Below are 19,111 nucleotides of genomic sequence, written 5' to 3' on the forward strand. Positions count from 1 at the left end.
CAGTCTAAGGTGGCAAGCATGGCTGCCCAGAGTGTTGTGTTGAGAAGGATTCTGAGGCCAAATCTGAGAAGAGCGGGAACTCATGGCAAGATAAATCAGTAATGTCTGTCTACCTCTGGTGTTGGAGGAGAAAGGATATCTCATGAGACATCCTGGAAATAGATGATATCATCTCATTCCCGGGTCTTGGATTCTAGAGCTCCTGGTTCTCAACAGATCGTAGGATCTCAACAAATCATAGGGTCTCCTACGATTTGGATGGGCTGTGGTGCCCCCTCCGTGGGGGAGGGGGAGAATCTCTGATCATGCGTTATTATTTCAGGACTCTCCTCAGAGACCCCAACCACGGGGGACGGGCAGGCCCCAGGCATCGAGGAGACAGACGGGGAGCTGACTGTGGCCCCCACACCTGAGCAGCCAGAACGAGGCGTCCACTTCGTCACAACAGCCCCTACGTTGAAGCTGCTCAACCACCACCCACTGCTCGAGGAATTCTTACAAGAAGGGCTGGAGGGTGGCGAGGAGGGGCTGAGGCCAGCACTGCCTTTCCAGCCTGACCCACCAACACCGTTCACCCCGAGTCCCCTTCCCCGCCTGACCAACCAGGACAGCCGCCCTGTCTTCACCAGCCCTACTCCGGCCATGGCTGCAGCTCCCACTCACCCCCAGGCCAGAGAAAGACCCTGGAGCCGGGAGTCTGAGCCCCCCATACATCATATCACAGCTCCCCTACCTCCCGTACCCAGCCTGGGTTCCGGGGAAAGGCCTAATACTACACCCCCCAGCAGAGCCTGGACCCCGACCCAAGAGGGTCCTGGAGATATGGGCAGACCATGGGCTCCAGAGGTCAAGTCCCAGACCCTGGGGCTTGGGATGGAGGGAGCCATCACGACCTCCACGGCTTCAGGGGACGATGAGGAGACCACCACCACCATTGTCACCACCACCATCACCACCGTCCAGCCACCAGGTCAGCTCCCCGCTGGCTTGGAGATCTGGAAATGGGTATGGGGGAACGGCGGGGCCCCTGTAGTCCCCTGCCCCTGTCACTATGCCAGTCTGCCTTGCTCTTTGGCACCAAGGGCCAGCCTGCAGTAGGCAAGTGGATGGGAACCAGATGGCCTGGGTTCTAATCCGGATCTGAAGCAATGACAACAGACCCTAGGAATTTTGCTGAACTTCGATGAGACTCATCTGTAAAATGGTGATAAGACCTACCTCACTGAGCCACTGTGACAACTGAGATAAAATTGCACCTAGTAGGTGCTCAAAGGTGGTCCCCTTCTTTCAACAGGGAAATAGGTGCCCCAAGAGCTGGGCTTCACCATACACACACACACACACACACACACACACACACACACACAGTGGTCAGTTTTAGTTGAACCAACACCCTCAGAGCTGGGCTTAGCCTTGTGTTTCCTCCTGCCTCCCAGGCCCTTGTAGCTGGAATTTCTCAGGCCCGGAGGGCTCTCTGGACTCCCCCACGGCCCCCAGCTCACCTACAGATGTCGGCCTGGACTGTTTCTACTACATTTCCGTCTACCCCGGCTACGGTGTAGAAATCAAGGTAAGCAACCTGGCTCCCACCGGGACAAAGCTGGGACTAGTGTGTTATTTTTCCAGAAACGTGCTGGCCACTGGCCGAGGTGAGGATGCTCAGCGGCATGGTTGGCCTAGAGCTGGGGCTGGGCCTAAAACTTGGTCAGCTTCTGCCCTGTGCTCTAGAGAGGGAAGAGTTTCTGTTCCCAAGGGCTTCATCAGGAGCTCAGGAGAGTTTAAGGAGGGGCTCAACTCTTGGATGAGCAGAGGAGTGTGTGAGGGTCTGAATTTATGTGGTTGGGGGAGCGTGAATGTAGGGCTCCATGGTTGGGCCTGAAAGAGCCAGGGGGCCTCATTGACTGACTTACGCACTCACTCATTCCTTCAGCAAATACTCCCTGAGCAGCAACTCTGGGCCAGGCCCAGTGCTGGCTCCTGGGGTGCAGAGCTGGGGAAGATAGACATGGCACACCATCAGAGAGAACCATCTGGTGGGCAAGTCAGACCCACAGCCCCAGCTTCCTTCCCCCTGCCTCCCTGGGCCATCTCATCCCTCCCTTGGGATTAAGACTCTCTCTTGCTCCTCAACCCTGAGCCTGCAGGTCCTCGTGGATGTCCCATAGGCTCTTCCACCTCCACGAGCCTCAAAGCTAACTCTTCCCTTTTGCTCCCCTAAACCTGCTTGCCAAACACCACTCCTGACCTCAGAGATGGACACCCCAACCCTTCAGAAACAGGGAGCAGGGCCGCCACCATGCAATGTGGATGGCGCCTGGAGGCCAGCTTGGCCCCTCTTTCTTCCTCTTCCCTGAGTCCCATCAACTGGTGTCTCCATTCTATCATGACACTCCCCAAAACTCAGATCTGCCGGCTTCTCCCGTCCATCCCACCACCACCATGTGGTCCAGCCTCCATCATCCCTTCCCCAGATGAAGCAGTGGCTGCCTCACTGGTCACCCCACTATTGCCTGCCCCCACTGTCCTCCCCCTCCACTGTAGTCACTTTTCTTTTATCTTTTTTTTTTTTTAATTATATAAGTAAGCTCTTCCACCCAACGTGGCACTTGAACTCATGACCGCAAGATCAAGAGTCGCATGTTCTATAGACTGAGCCAGCCAGGCGCCCCTCCACTGCAGTCATTTTCCCATATGAAGACAGTCCTCACCTCCACGCCTCCCCAGAGGCCTCTGAATGGAGGCCAGTCCCTCCAGCCCATGTCCAACCACTCCCTCCCTCATTGTCTCCCTGACCCTTTGCACTGACCAGCTAGCTGGATGGGCCAAGGTTGCTTTCCCCACAAGCCCCAATGATACATGCTGGTCCCTCTGCCCAGAAGTGTCATCCTCTTATCCCTTTCTGGGACTCACTCTCGGTGTCACTTTCTCGGGGACTTCTCTCCTGAGGCCCCATCCTATGAGTCTGTTAATAGCTGGCCACATCCCCAGCCAGACTGTGGGCTCCTTGAGGAGTACCCTGAGTGGGGGCCCAGAATGGGGTCTCCGTGGACTGGCTGAATGAATGCACAGATGGTTGGAGGAAGGAAGGAAAGAGGTAACAGCGGCCTGAGTATGGAGAGAGAATGGAGGTAGAGGTGGGCATTCGGCCCAGCTGAGAGTATCAGGCAAGTGACTGAGAACAGAGGGAAGGGGGCAGAGGAGGAGTCTGGGAAACAGGGCAGTGCTGGCCGCTCCTAGCTCTCAGCCTGCTCCCTACCCGTCCCTATGCTCCCCACCCATCCCTAAACCCCTGGATCTGGGCCTGGAGCCAGCTACGCCTGTCCTGGGGATGTCAAGGCCAGGTCTCTGAGTCAGGCCCAGAGGAAGGGGAACCCTCTCCCCCCACCAGTGGGCCCCTCCCCTTCTCTCTGTGACTGTTTGCTCCTGCTCTGCCAAGCCCTGGGCCCCTCGCTCTGGGCTGACAGGGAGGGTGATTAGGAGCTTCCGCCACCACCCCCCCAAGCCATTAGCACTCAGTGCCGCTTAATTAAGGTAATTAATGTAAAATCATCACCTAATGAGAGGTGGCACCGGCTGTGGCTCACCGGGTGGAAGGCACCAGCTGCAGGTGTGGGGAAGGGGGTGGGAAGGGGCAGATGCCAGGCTAAGGGCCCTCCTGCCAGCCTGAGCTGGCATCACCTGCCCCCCAAGGCTGCCATTCCCACTGAAGCCCCCTGAACCAGGCTGGGCCCGGTCTAGGTCCTCTCCACAAAGGGGCAAGATGCTGGCTCTGTGGGCTCCAGCCCTGGCCCCGGGCATGAGCCCCACCCTGCTTGCCCCCCACCATAAGCCCTATGTCTGTTGTCGTCTGGGGCTGCCACATTTTTTTTTTTCCCATCAGAATGCAAAAGCTGTTACCAGGCAACCCTGAGATGAAGACCTGTCACAGCCCGGGATGGCGGTCTGGAAATGTGGCAGCCAGACGCTGGCACCGCCCTCCACCCCACCGCCGTGGGGCAGAGTCCTTGAGGGATCCAGTTGGCCCTGATGGCCAGAATTAAGAGTCTGAGACCATGGCAGGAAGGCCCAGGGGGTGGGGAGGGGGAGAAGGGACAGCATCAGCCAGTGCTGAAGCAAGGGTTACGGTTCATCTCCTTCGGGGGCCAGATCTGGAACCTCTGCTCCTCCTGGGCCTCCCAGCCACACCACCCAGATCTCCTGGGGACCAGAAGAATTAATTATCGATCCTGCAGACCGGTACCAATGGAGAGTTGGGGAAACTGAGGCCAGCAAGGAAAGGCAACTCCCTAAGGTCACTCAGTGAGCCATTAACTCACATTTTTTTGTTTGATGAATGACTTTGCTCTACAAACATAAATGGAGAAATTATTACGTGGCAGGCTGTGTGAGGGGGCGCTGGACACAGTTCCTGGGGGAGATGGAAATCGGAAGCACTGACCGGAGAAGGCTCGGCACCATTGGGATGGAGTGGGAAGCAGGGGCATGGCAGGAATGCAGGGATACGGCACACTTTTCAGCCTGGAGGGTCAGAGAAGGCCTTCCGGAGGCCATGATAGCCGCTCTGGGACCTGACAGAGGAGAGGTCAGCTGACACACCAGGATCAGGAAGCCATGGCTAAGGTGGTCTGGCTGTTGATGGTTCCCAGGACTGCATGGGACAGGTGACTTTCATTGCATGCGAGCAAGAGGTGAACTTAGGTGCTTCCGGATCGCCCTCCTGCCAGAGGCTAGGCCTGAAAACAGTGCTGGTCTCCCTGGGCAGTGGGGAATGGAATGGGTGAGGTGGCTGGAAGACTGAGAAGGTGCCCGTGGCCTCTTCAGACTTGGGGAAAGACTTGTGGCTTCCCTCCAATGTGGGTGAGCCCTGGCCTGCCCCTCCTCGAGTTCACAGGTACGGTTCAGGGCAGGTGGAAGGGATGGAATCCAGGCACGGGTGTGTGGGAGAAACCATGGGAGGAAAGAAGCATGTGAAGGACCCACAGCTCACATCCCTGACACCATGCTGGGCCCCTGCCATGTGACCATAGCTCTGGCTAAAGTCTGGGGCCTCTTTTCATGAGGAACAGGCTCAGGGCTTCCAGAACTCCAAACTCCCCTGCTCTCCATGTCCAGCCCTTCATAACCTGCTTTATCCCCTGCCCCCACCTCCCTTCAGGCCGCTGCACTGATCTGTGCACTGTGGCCGAGGGTCTGAGCTGCCCAGAGGGAGGAGGCCACCTCAGGTCCTCCGTAAACAGAGGAGGTTTACCTCTTTCAGCTGGGGTCAGGCACTGGGCTAGGCTCTCTTGAGAAGTCCCTTCAGGATGGCTGGACACCAGACCCTGGGCCCATGTGGGTGCCATCCCTTCTCCAGGCAGCCGGTCTCCCCTGAGGGCTCCAGGCCTTTCAAATGGGCCTGGCATGTGCATCTCATTGCACTTGGCATTTCAAGAGCCTTCTCACTGCCAGTCTCCATCTTGGCTTGACTGCTCTCTGTACCATCTGGAGCCTGGGCACAGCTGCCCATTATCCCCACCCTTGTGCCCCAGGTGGCCCCATTGGAACATAGCTCTTCCACGCCAGGCCAGCTGCCACTTTGATAGCCAGAACTCCAGGACCAGGCCTGATAGGGACACCAATAGGGTGGTGGGTCCATGGGGTGAGATTTCTGGGCAACCTCCTCTTTTCCAGCTTCTGGAAGGCTCGTCTGAGAGGAATTAGGGAGGTGCAGGCAGGTCTGGCCCCATGCATTTAGACCCCTCTCCCCATCCCTAAAGCAGACTCTGTCCCATAAGGGTTTGTGGACAGGCACAGAGGCTGTCATGTGGGACTGGGGTTCCAGCCTCGGCAGCCCGTCCCTTGGTGACCAGCAAAGCCCCCAGCCTTCCCTGGAACTGTTTGCTTCTCTGTAAAAGAAGATGAATCAGATGATGCTGAAAGGCGCTCCCAGTCAGTCCTTCTGAGCATGTCCCCTCTCCCGGGTTCAGGAAGCCCCCTTCTAGGCCAACAGGGCCGTGGTCTTTCAAGCTCTTGACCCTGCTTCCTTTTCCTAGCAGCTGTAGAACCTGGTCCAGAGAGAGGGTGGCTCCCATGGACAGTATCCCCGAGGCAGAGCCCTAGAAGAGCTGGGGCTGTGGTGGGTTGACGGCCAGCTACCATCACGTCAAAAGCATTAGTCTCACCAAGGTAGAGCCCAGATCCCCCCCAAAAAGGGGAAGAGGACCCCTCGGCAGTGCTCAGTCCCTTACAGGTGGGATCTCACTTAATCCTTACAACCCTATCAAGTAGGTACAACCATCCCGTTCCACACATGAAAACTGGGGTTCAGGAAGGTCATGTAACTTCCCCCAAGGACCTTTCAGCTAGTCAGTGATAGAGCTGGTGATAGAGCTATTTCAGGACTCAAGAGCCCCTGTTCTTCCCCTGGCCTAGGAGATTGGCCCAGGCATGGCTAAGCCGAACAGGGGGTGCATGGGGGTGCATCCCTTTCCTCAGCTCCTCCCTGCCTGCGCCTGTAAGACGCCCACCTGGAATTCTTCCAGTTTGGGGAAGGGCCTAGGAGGCTATGCATGAAGACAAAGCCCTAGGCCAGGAATCGGGGGGTCCCAGTCCAGAATCCTGGCTTTGCTTTGGGTGTATGGTATGACACAAAGAGGAACTCTGCACTTTTCTGATTGCGAGGTGCCCTTGTCTATAGAGCAGAAGTAAATAAAATCTGCTCGGATTCCCTCCTTGAGATTTTGTGATACAGGAAAGGATAAAGGGTGTGAAAGCTTTGAAACGACAAAGGGTCTCCTGGGAAAAGTTGTGCCTCTCCTGCTGTGGGGAGTGGGGGAGCACGTGGGTGTGGGGGAGCACGTGGAGTTGGGGGAGCACATGGATTTTGTGGAGCATGCACATGTGAGGAGGGGCATGTATGTGGGGGAGCACATGGGAACGAGGGCGCACGTGTGCCCTGCCATGTGTTTGAGGGAGCTGCATGTGTGCAACCGGGCTTGTGTCAGAGTACACACGTGGGTGCTGGTGACCAGAAGAGCGTAGGGGAGCAGGGCCTGTGGCCATCTTCTGGGGGAGGGGCTCACACACCAGAGTCACCCTTGAGCTTGTCCTTGGCCTGTGCAGGGTTTTTACTGGGGGGAATTGTGGCACTGTCCCACCTATGAGTCACACCATTAGGGCATGTTCTGGAAACCTGACTGGTGGCTTCAATGGGGACAGACAAGCCAGTCAAGCCTGATGATCTGGGGGGGCCAGGAGAGGGCAACCTAAATCCTCCCTGCCTCCCAGGAGTTTAGGAAGGAGTGGTGTCCCCTCCTCCCACCCCACGTCCTTCCTTGTACTGACTTCAGGGGCAGCAGGAAGCCAGGCAGTGCAAGACAGCCCTAGGTCCTGTCAGAATTGTCCTCACCTCCCTCTGCTCCTTCCCCCTACCCAGCCCCCAGCTCCCTCCTCCTCACCCCTTGTCACAGGCTAGGGGGTGTGGGAAGAAGGCCCTTGTGAGCAGAGCTGACATTTCAATCTGTCTCCCAAGCTCTTCCGATGCCTGCAAATTGCATCAAGACTCCATCACCCTCCTTGTCCAACACTCAGCCCTGTCTGGCCCCTGTCAGGCCGGGCCCTCGAAAAAGTGACAAATTACATTGCAGCCACTGCGGCAGGCCTGGAAGTGGGTGCTCGGAACCAAGGGGAGCAGAGCCGCTCAGACAGCCTCTAGCTGAGAACAGGAGGCCTTCAGGAAGTGAGCCCCGGGGTAGTCCAAGCCCATTCCATCCCATGGTCTTGAGGTAGCCCTCACCATGGCTGGGCTGGAAGCCAGGCTGGCTGGAGGGGGCCATAAGCCTCAGCTCCCAGTTTTCCCAGCCTTACAGGGTTCTGGGTGATGGGGGGAGGGGTGTTGTGTGGAAGGATAGCTAGGATAGCTGATAGAAACATAAATCTTAACATCTTGGAAAAAGCTCAGTCTGGCCCAAACGCCAGCGCTAAAGCTGATGGGCCTAGGGCCTAGGAACAAGCATCTGGACATCTGGATGTCTGTCTGCAGGTGACTGCGGCGGGAGTTTGGGAGGGAAGGGGTTGCCTTTGCCTCCAACAAGGCAAGATTCTTCTACTCAACACCTTGGCGACCTTTTGCATGTTCCTTAGCCTCTCTGAGCCTCTGTTGACTTATGGGGATTTCACCACGAGCCTTATAGAAGTGTGGGGGCAAGGAAATCATGCCTATGAACAGAACAAGGCTTGGCACCTGACAGGTGCTCCATGAATACTAATTGTTTTTGCCATATTTTCATTACTGGTGGGGAGTGGCAGGGTCCAGAACTGGAAGCTCTAGGTCAAAGGATGTTTACAGCAATGAGACACAAGGCTAAACTCATCTCTGCTTCTCTGCTTTTGTTTCTTTAGTGATTTCCCTGCAGGGATGTCCTCCCTCCCTTCCCCTCCTCCCCCCAGGTCCAGCCCCCCAAGGCCCTCTGAGATCCACCTGCTCTACACTCTCCTCGAGCCTGCAACCCCTCCCCCCCACCAGAGGATCCCTGCCGCATGCATTCAGTGCCACTTAAGGCAGAATTATATGCTGCCTAGCATCTCTCAATAATTACAGATTCCACGTGTGTGAGTCTTGTTTGCCCAACTCTAGAATCATAGAATCTCCAAGTTTGAAGGGACCTCATCCAGCCTCTGCGGGGCGGCAGGAATTCCCTGAGGAATGTCCCCGGCAGATGGTCAGGCAGCCTCCCCCAGAATGTCCCCTGGAAGGGAAGCTCCTTGTAGAGAGCCAACACTGCTGCCCTGCCATGAGCTGTCTTTGGGGCCCCAAAGACCCACAGGGTCTTTTCTCCCGGGCAGGCAGAGATGTCCCCAGGGCACCTCAGTTGTCCGCATTGTCAGCACCCAGAGTCTCAGGGGTCCAGAGCTCGGCTGTCTCCTCCAATCTGCCTGAGCTCAGCATCCATCCTTGCACTTCTCAGCCCACAGGAATCAGGCGAAGAATGTACTTCCAGGGGGTCCACACATTCAGTGTCTCCATCTTGATTGCAACTGCATCTTTTTTGCAACTCACCACTGAAGAGGGTGTTGTGACCCCAGATCTTGCCCTGGGCTTTTTTTTTTTTTTTTTCTTTGCCCTGGGCTTTAATGAAGAAATGCAGAGAGGACAAGTAGGGAGGGCTTGAGGCAAAAGAACTGATTGGCCAGGCTTGGTAGGCAGAGGGTGAGGGTCCTGAGATGGGAAAGAATGACCAGCTTCACCTGGAGGGCAGGAGGAGAGGGTATTCCTTGCATACGCAAATACCCAGGGGAGTGGAGGGGAGGGAAGGCTGCAGTGTGTGCAAGAGAGGCTGGCTGAGCAGTCAGGTCAGCCGAAGCCAAGCTGGGCAGGGCCTTGATGGCCAGGTAGTGAGGGCTTTGTGGAGCGCCACCAAAAGATTTCATCAAGGAAGCACTCTGTTCCGATGGCTGGCCACAGGTTGGGGCTATTCGGCCGCAGTTCTGAAAGTACTGATGAGGAGGGAGGAGTGGTGAAGCCCTGGAGGCAGGGAGGCCGGCTGGGAGACTGCTGCCGGCTCCAAGTGAACCATAGTAGCCAGGAGCTGGGAGTGGCAGGAGGGATGAAGAGTAATAAAAAGATCTGGGTCCAATAGATCCAAGGGAATGACTGATTGGCTGTGGGGAATAAGGGAGGAGGCAAGATGTCAGTTTCAAACTTGGGCATGGGATGGATGGAGAGGGAAGCTGCTGGTGGAGGGGAACAGGGCGGCGGGTGGAGGGGAGAAGGAAGAGGGTAGCTCAGTGTGAGGCAGGCTGGGGGTGGGGTGCCTGGGAGACATCCAACAGGGGGCATCCAGGGAAAGTGGGTACATGGGTCTGATGCTTAAAAGACCTCACAAAGGGGCACCTGGGTGGCTCAGTGGGTTAAAGCCTCTGCCTTCGGCTCCGGTCACGATCCCAGGATCCTGGGATCGAGCCCAGCGGGGAGCCTTCTTCCACCCCACCCTGGCCTACCTCTCTGCCTACTTGTGATCTCTCTCTCTCTGTCAAATAAATAAAATCTTTAAAAAAAAAAAAGACCTCAAAGGGCTGGTCAGGCCCTTGGACACCCTCTAGTTCAACACACCTACTCCGTCCCCACTTTGCAGATGGGAAAACTGAGCCCTGAGAAGTGAAGGGACGGGAAGCAGCTGGTGTCCTGGTGTCACTGAAAAGTTTTGGAGACAGAAAGACAAGCTTACAAATTCCAGTTCTGCTAATCATCCCTGTGTGACCTTGGATATGAACTTCAGATCCCCTCTCCCAGGGTTATCGGGAAGGTGAAATGAGCCCCTCCTGCGCTCAAGTGCCCAGCTCAGGGCCTGGGGGCTCCAGTGGCCAAGGGGCGCTGAGGATTGGCTGTGTCTGGGGCCCCTAGGAGTCTGTGGGCAGCAGGGCTCCGTCAGCAGGAAGAAGGCTGACTGCTCCGCTTTGCACTGTCTATCCCATGACAGGTCCAGAACATCAGCCTCCGAGAGGGGGAGACGGTGACTGTGGAGGGCCTGGGGGGGCCTGACCCACTGCCCCTGGCCAACCAGTCTTTCCTACTGAGGGGGCAAGTCATCCGTAGCCCCACCCACCAAGCAGCACTGAGGTTCCAGAGCCTCCCACCACCTGCTGGGCCTGGCACCTTCCATTTCCACTACCAAGGTAGGCCTGGGCAGCTGGGGGAAGAACCAGCCCAGACTGGGTGTCCTCCTGGGGATCTCTGGTGCCATTATAGGTATGGGTGTGGGGAGTCAGCGGAACAGGCGCAGGTGCCCTGTGACGCTCTGTACAACTAAAGGTGATTATTGCACACCTGACACTTCCAGAACCTTCCCTCTGCCACCTACTACCTTGTAGAAATCTGGCTGTGAAGGGGGCCTGACACAGAACCCTGTAGTCCCAGGGGGCCCATTTCCACTTACTCATTCACTCACTTATTCATTCGGTAAACTCTTCCTAGGTATCCGCTCTTTGCTCTTTGCCAGGCTGTGCTAGACAATGACAATGTCAAGGATCTTTGAGGGCCTTGAGGCATTCCTTGACCTCAAGGAGTTCAGAATCTCTAGAGGAGGTAGACACTGAAATAGGCAATAACAATAGAAGGCCTACCTCCCAAATGCAAGGGGGTCAAGGTCAAAGGGGCTTGATGTGACCTTCTGGAGGTTCTTAGCAACCAACGTGGCTTTCCTGAACCACCTCATCCACTCTAGACCTGGCTCATGCCCCAGTCAGCTCAGAAAACCTCTGGAAATAGGGGAGTGGCCAGATAAAATGGGAAAAATCACAGACTCAAGAGATGGGCAGATCTGAGTCTAAATCCTCTTCCCATTGGCTGTTGACCTTGGACAGGTCATTTGACCTCTCTAACCCTTCCTTTCCTCTGCTGTACATGTGACCAACATGCCTATTCCATAAAGTCACAAGGAGGATTAAACAAAAGGGTTCATGGCAAATGCTTAGCACTTAGCCCGTTCCGTGAACTTAGCGTGTTCCATGAAGGAACCAGAAACAAGGGTTAAAGAACTGGCAGGATGGGAAGGGGAGGAAAAGGGGCTCGCCTCTGCCCCTTTCCCATCAGCATCTCTCCTGATACCCCTTCCCCCCAGGCAAAGTCTTCTTGACAGGGTAACTCACCAGTTCAGACTGGGGAGTGCTAATGGGGAAATAATTGGTGTGAGCGATTATGGCATTCCCCTGCCGTTGTCAGGGACCGATTCTGCAGCCCAGAGGGGGAGGAGGACGGGGCGCTGGAGAGGGAAATGCTTAGAACCCACCTAAGAAGCACTCACCTCTCGCTAGCCTCTCCACCCAAACTGGGAGAGCAGTCTGGTGCTGGCATCAGGAATGGCCAGCAGGGCTTGGCAGAGGCAGGGGGCCAGCTGAGACAAGGGTGAGCATCTAGGCGGCCCGTCCAGCCTCCCTAATGGCTCATCAATCCTCCCCAGCAGCGGGCATAATTTCACGGCATGGTAACCTCTCTTGCCGCAAATTCCTTTGCACAAAACCCCGGACCTTCTCTCTGTTGGGCCAGACAAAGGTGGCTGAAAGACAGTGAGCTGGAGACCCGGCAAAGGGTACAGACCCCAAGGAGGGGCTGGGAGAGCTGGCCCAGTCCTGCCTTCTGCTCAGCTCCCAGAAGCCCTCCCTCCTCGGCCCAGTTTTTGTCAATGATCAGCTCTTTCCTTAATGAGTGTAATTCCCCTAATTATAGGCTGTAATTAGCCCTGATCCCAGAGATGGGAACAGGAGGAGCATGTGCTCACACGCGTGTCTCCCTGGGCTGGAGAAAGAGGGTGCCAGAAGAGGGGGCGAGGGGACTAGTACCCACAGCACTGCCGGAGCTATCCAAGATAATGTTGGAGATCACAAGGAAGGGCCCCCACAAGGGCTTCATCTGTAGAACCAGGCTCCGACTCCCCTCCCACAGCCCCAGGCAGGGTGAGGAAGCAGAGGGCCCTGCCAGGCATCCCCTCCTCCCTCCTGAGCATTCCTGGCACTGGACTTGGCCCCAGAAACAGACGCCGGGAGAAAATAGCTCAACAGATTGCCGTCATCCAGGCTCCCTGGGAACGGTAGTCATGGCAACAGGAGGAAGCTCCTCCTGGGAAGTGGCCACTATGGAGTCTGGGGGCTTCCTCATCTGCCCCCAACCTCCTGCTCTCACCTCTTCCCAGCCCAGTTTCCTAATTTGTGAAATGGGGGACCGCTCTTTCCAGGGTTGCGATAAGGACCCACAGGGAAGATATAAGGACATCTGACTCATGACCAGGAGCTGTCTGGGTATCACCCCCCACTCCCTGCACTCTGGTTGGGAGTGCCCCACACTCTTTTCCGCATCCCATTCTGGCCAGGGGTCTCTCCTCAGGTCATTGTGAGGGGTCACCCTCACCAACTACCCAGGGCAATCTTGTCTATCACTCATGGGTTCCTCAGAATCCTGAGCCCTGGTTTTTACTTCACCAGGGGAAGCAGGTGGGAGACGGGAGATGGAAAGCTCTAGAGCCAGGAGCTTCAAATGCCTTCTCCACCACTTACTGGCTATGTGATCAGGGCAATTCCCCCAGTCTCTCTGAACCTCAGTTTTCCTTATTGGGAAATGTGTTAATAATCCATACTTTGCCTTCCTTCCTCCCAAGCATACTGTAGAAGTGTGAAGGCATTTTAGAAGCTGGAAGGTGCCTGCAGATGTGAGGTGCTTTTGTTAATTGAGATTCCGAACAATAACAGCAGGCTGGGACATTTGGTATTTGTTCTGTGCCAGGAATTATGCATATGTCCTCTCAGTTAACCTCTCATGTAACAAGTCTGGATGCAGTACTGGAAGGGGAGGGGGTGCTAAACAGGGAAATGGAGGCACAGAGAAGTTAGGTAACTTGCCCAAGGTGGCACAGCAAGTAAGGGAGCTTGTATTCTTTAAACCCAGGCAGTCAGACCCCAGAACCCACTCCCTAAACGTTACCCTTTCATCCCTGTCAATCACAAAGAACCACTCATTGGCTATGAGAGAGGGAAGAATAAGAATCATCCTTTCCCTTTTCGTAAGCCCAGTGACTATAGAGCCAGGATGGGTAAAAATCATGGAACTCATTTCTGGATCCTGTTCTGCCCAGAGGCGGCCCCTTTGTCTATTTACACAAACCACACGGAGGCTAGCCGAGGACCTCTAGAACTGCCTGGACCTCTCTTTCCATCCACCTAGTGCCATCAGTAAGGGCGGGCCCCTCCACCCCAAGATCCTCAGTCTAGACAATCCCTATCCCTCTTACTACCCCCACGGGTTTTCAGACTCTGTAGCCCACGCCTTCACTCGGCCTCTCTCCTTGACCTCCTCCAGCCTTCTTTCCCCCTGTGGGACACAAGCCCTAACCCTCATTTTTAGCTATCTCCCTGGCTTGGCACCGGGCTGGGACTTGCCAGGTTGTCTTGTAGGATTTGCTGCCACCATTCGGTCATACTTGGTATCACAATTCCAAAAGTTACCAAGCTTTCCCAGGCAACTTGTCTTTCCCCCACCTTTCAAGGCAGGCGTGCCCTGCCTCCCCACCCTTGCCCCATCCTGTTTTGTTTTGTTTTTTTTAATTTTTTATTTTTTATAAACATATATTTTTATCCCCAGGGGTACAGGTCTGTGAATCACCAGGTTTACACACTTCACACCACTCACCACCCCATCCTGTTTTTAAAAGAAGTCCACAGTCCTTGCCAGTGAACACTGGGAAAGCTTTTACTGTCTGACTTCAGTCGTTCTAGCTGTAATTCATATCCATCCCCTACAGGAAAAATAGCATCAATACTTTACATGAGGATAGACTTACTGTTTCAAGTGCTTTCCCATCTATAAGTCATTCAATAAACCTTTCTTAAAGATGTGCTCTCAGCTGGATTCCAGGGACGCCAAAGCTGAATAAAATCCTATCCCCTTTATTCTCTTAATAACCCTGTAGGTAGCCTGGCATTTTGAACCTCATTTAACAAGTGGGAAACTGGGACACAGAAAGGCTGAAAAATTGGCCAAAAGCGTCAGGAAGCTTGGACCAGGACTCAAGCCTCCTAACTTCCAGCTCTGCGCTTGCTCCACTCACCAGCCCAGGATGCTGGAAATATCTCTGGCCCCTTCTGGGGTGGGGAGCAGAGTCTTTCCTGGAATTCCCGATGCTTCTTCCGGTCCCGAGTGACACCTCCAGGCAGGCTGTGGCAGACCTCTTTTGTCCTGACTATGACTCAGCCCCTTAGTGCACACGCGCGCACACACACACACACACACACACACAATGTCACCCAATTTCTCTCTGCAGCCTACCTCCTGAGCTGCCACTTTCCCCGGCGTCCTGCTTATGGAGCCGTGACCGTCACCAGCCTCCACCCAGGAGGTAGCGCCCGCTTCCGCTGTGCCACTGGCTACCAGCTGAAGGGTGCCAGGCTTCTCACCTGTCTCAATGCCACCCAGCCCTTCTGGGATTTCCAGGAGCCTGTCTGCATTGGTAAGTGGCTCCAGGGGACTCAGGGCTAAACAGAGGAGTAAGGGGGGTAGTGCTTATCCCTGCTCTACATTGCTGTCTGGAATCTTCATTTACTCTCTGAAAGGAAGCCAGAAAATGGTCACATACCTCTGTAGCATTTATCCAAACCCTATATTGAGTACCTCCTATATCCAGGCACTACGGGTATACAGAACTGAATTAAATGGAAACCATGCCCTCAAAGGGTCCACAATTCTGGGAAATGGAAGAAGAAGGAAGCACATGGATCACCAATTTCCAAAGCAGGCAGTAAAAAACACCAATGAAGAGTCATAAAAAAACACCAATGGCGTGGGCAGGGAGGAAGCAATGGTTCTTGGATGGGTATTTGGGAGGCATCTTGGGGGAATTGACATTGAAAGCTTGACTTTTTTTTTTTAAGATTTATTTATTTGACAGAGAGAGAGAGAGCAAGAGCAAGCACAGGCAGGGGGAGCGGCAGGCAGAGGGAGTGGGAGAAGCAGGCTTCCCACTGAGCAAGGAGGCCTGATATGGTGCTCAGTCTCAGGACCCTGGGATCATGACCTGACCCGAAGGCAGACACTTAACCGACTAAACCCCCCAGGTACCCCTGAAGGTTTGACCATTAAAATATGGACACATATTATGCAAATGACACATATTAATTGTGTGAATAGACAAGAGTACAGGCACTTAGCACAGAGGCAACAAGGTGAGGCAGTGTTTGGGGCTCAGAAAACAGCCAGGGAGGAGCTCAGAACAATTCTGCAGGAGAGCCAGCTAGGTGGTATCCAGAGGCCAGGAGGCCAGGCAGGCAAGAGGCTCCAAACTTGACAGTGACTTTGAGAATAGAGAGGAGGGAAGAGGTCCCAGAGACACTGTCGAGCAAAGCAGGACAAGTGAAAGGAGACTTTCTCCCAGGTTCTGGGCCTGGACAATGAATAATTCTGAGGTTGTTGCCAAGGGAGAGGGGCTTCTTGGCAGAAGGAAGATGGAGCGTTTAATCAGCAGTGTAAAAGGCAGAGGAGTAAGGGGGGTGGTGCTTGGACATCTTTTCTCTTCTCTTTCTTTTTTAATAGCTCAGGTTCTTAAACCTTATGTCATTTTATTTTTCAAAAAGATTTTTTATTTATTTGACAGACAGAGATCACAAGTAGGAGGCAGAGAGGCAGGCAGAGAGAGAGGGGGAAGCAGGTTCCCTGCCGAGCAGAGAACCCCATCTGGGGCTTGATCCCAGGACCCTGGGATCATGACCAGAGCTGAAGGCAGAGGCTTTAACCCACTGAGCCACCCAGGCGCCTCCTTTATGTCATTTTATAAACTCTTCCTGGGTGCCAGGAACAAGCAGAGGTGAATAAGCCAGATGTGGTCTCTGCTCTCCGGCAACTCTCTGGCCAGTGGGGAAACCAGCATGCAGCAGATTCTGTGCAAACTGTACTGGGATGGGGTGAATTCAGGGCATGGTCGGGATCCAAGGGAGGGAGAGCTGCTCCAAAATGAAGAAGAAGGCAAAGAGAGCCTCCCAGGGAGAAAGCATGGAAGGACAAGAATGTTAGCTCAGGGAAGTGGAGTGGATTCTTGGGACGGAACATGCAAAGGTGTGGAAAGCACAAAGCATGCTACAGTGAGGACACGACAAGGTGCGCCTGAAGAGCGCATGCGGGATGGGGCTGAAGCCGAGTCAGGAGAAGGCCAGCTTCGTAAAGGGCTTAAAGGCCACCTTGAGCTTGGATGACCTGGGGGAACCACAGACAAATTCAAGTGAAGGTGGGCATGATCACATTCGCGGGGCAGTTCTGTTCTGAGCCCAGGCAGAAAGATGGGTCTTGCCCTCTCTGCAGGGAAGTGGAGAAGAAACTCACCACAAGCCCCTCCCCAAGAACTTTATTAAGTTAAAATATTCTGCCATCTTAAATATCTAGAGACAAGGGTGTTGTGTCTTGGCCAGGACAGCCTGGTCTCAGAGCAGGCAGGGTCCAGAGCTGAGTGCCCAGGAGAGGAAAGTGCTTCCTGGACTCCTCTTGCCTTTGAAACCCCTTCTCTGGCCCCGCTCAATTACTTGTGGCCACATAACCCAGAAGTCTTCGGTGATGGGGCTGGGTGGGCTACTCAGCTTCCCCTTGAAAAAGGACAGTCCCAGGCCAGAGGGGTCAGCCCAGAAACAATGGTGATAGTGAGGCTATCTCTGAAAGTAGATAAGGCCAGGTTCTGGCCAGCAGTGTCCGCTGAGGGCGCAACATCTGGAGGTAGATGGTAGGGATACCAGATGTTTGTCAGGCCAGAGCGGGTCCTGCCCTCTTTTTTACCCCCACTCACTCATTTTATTCAACAGACACTGAATACCAACTCTTCCTGGCCTGAAAAGACCTCGCCCGTGCCCGAGGGAGTCCTAATGAAGGGACATATCCAAGCAATAACTAGTTGCAGGAAAGTGGCATGAGATAGAAGAGGCAGATATATCCAAGAAGGTTGGAGCCCCAGTGTGAAGGCCTTTAAAGGGCTTCCTGGAGGGAGTTAGGGAAGGTGTCCCAGGGGAGTCAGCGGAGAGGGAAAGTGACTTCCCCAGGGCCACATGGCTAGATCTACCACTGTCAATGGAGCTGCACATGAATAATCCCAGAGGTGTGGAAGGTTAGGATTCTAGAAACCGGGCTGTCTCGGGCTGAAGGGTCATGGAGGCCAAGGATGGACCTCCAGAACCACAAAGGTGCAGAGGGCACAAGAGCCGGGGTGGGCTGGCAGGTCTGGTAGGCCATCCAGAATCCAGCCCACAGTCCTGGCCCTGTCTCACAGCCGCCTGCGGTGGAGTGACCCGCAATGCCACCACTGGCCGTATTGTCTCCCCGGGCTTCCCGGGCAACTACAGCAACAATCTCACCTGCCACTGGCTGCTTGAGGCCCCAGAAGGCCAGAGGCTGCACTTACACTTTGAGAAGGTTTCCCTGGCAGAGGATGACGACAGGTGAGGGGAGCTGTGGGGGGTTGGGAGCACCAGGCCAGCCAGCATTCCTGCTGTGGGGACAGAACAGAAGTCCGGGCCACACCCCAGCCGGGACAGTGGGACCAGCCGTGCCCCTCCTGCTCTCCTGACCCAGACTCATCATCCGCAATGGAGACAACGTGGAGGCCCCTCCAGTGTATGACTCCTACGAGGTAGAGTACCTGCCCATCGAGGGACTGCTCAGTTCCGGCCGGCACTTCTTCGTGGAGCTCAGCACTGACAGCAGCGGGGCAGCTGCCGGCATGGCCCTGCGCTATGAGGGTGAGCCTGCAGGGGGCCGGCAGGGCTGAAGGGCTGGAGCCTAGGCCTCTCCTAGGGCTCCTAGGTCCTCTCCTCTCACACCACGCCCCTGCCTCCATTCCATCATCATTCCTTCCAACTCAGCCCCTGCTCACCTAGCACTTAGGTGCCCCTCCCCGAGTCCTTAGGGATTCCCACCCCATTCTTGCAGGAGACCCTCGCCTGGACCCAGGCCCTCGAGTCCGAGAGAATGAATCCTTTAGAGTTTGAAGAGCAAAAAAGGCCCTAACCCATAGAGAAGGACAATTGCTGCAAGAGATATTCTAGAATCGCTCCTGCATGCATGCATTAATTAATTTAAAAACCATTTATTGAGTGCCTCGTGTGTATGGAGCACAAAACTAGGTGCTAGGAATACAACAGTGATCAAGCCTGTCTCCCGCACATGATAGGGTATGGTGCTCTGGGCATCCTTTCTCTGCTGCAAGCCTAGGACTGTGGTCGGGAAGATAAAGACCTTGGGGCTGGAGGCAGAAGGACACCTGCTCCCCCAACCCCCCATTTGGCCTGGCTGAGGTTAAGCTGTGCCGGTCCGTGGTTTGCAGCCTTCCAGCAGGGCCACTGCTATGAACCTTTTGTCAAATACGGCAACTTCAGCAGCAGCGCCCCCTCTTACCCTGTGGGCACCACCGTGGAGTTCAGCTGTGACCCTGGCTACACTCTGGAGCAGGGCTCTATCATCATCGAGTGCATTGACCCCCACGACCCGCAGTGGAACGAGACAGAGCCAGCCTGCCGAGGTCAGTAGGTACCTGTGGATGGGCCTGCCCTGGGGGCAGGAAGCAAGGTGGGGGACCAGAGCCAACGGCAGAGCCCGGGGCCATAGGGGCCCTGTGAC

The 19,111-nt window shown here is 55.1% G+C and overlaps 1 protein-coding gene across 4 annotated transcripts in view; it reads left to right on the forward strand.

Annotated features, from left to right (window-relative positions):
* The window catches only part of SEZ6 (seizure related 6 homolog), a 44,705-nt gene that overhangs the window by 20,915 nt on the left and 4,679 nt on the right, over window positions 1-19,111 (forward strand). For all 4 annotated transcript variants that reach the window (XM_032320112.1, XM_032320114.1, XM_032320113.1 and 1 more), the window contains exons 2-8: window positions 323-970; window positions 1,437-1,570; window positions 10,458-10,653; window positions 14,787-14,972; window positions 17,766-17,934; window positions 18,068-18,234; window positions 18,819-19,013. In XM_032320112.1, the coding sequence (XP_032176003.1) occupies window positions 323-970; window positions 1,437-1,570; window positions 10,458-10,653; window positions 14,787-14,972; window positions 17,766-17,934; window positions 18,068-18,234; window positions 18,819-19,013 (1,695 nt within the window). The remainder of the gene's footprint in view (window positions 1-322; window positions 971-1,436; window positions 1,571-10,457; window positions 10,654-14,786; window positions 14,973-17,765; window positions 17,935-18,067; window positions 18,235-18,818; window positions 19,014-19,111) is intronic.

This window comes from Mustela erminea, chromosome 18 (genome assembly GCF_009829155.1).
Source record: "Mustela erminea isolate mMusErm1 chromosome 18, mMusErm1.Pri, whole genome shotgun sequence".
Taxonomy (NCBI): Eukaryota; Metazoa; Chordata; class Mammalia; order Carnivora; family Mustelidae; genus Mustela; species Mustela erminea.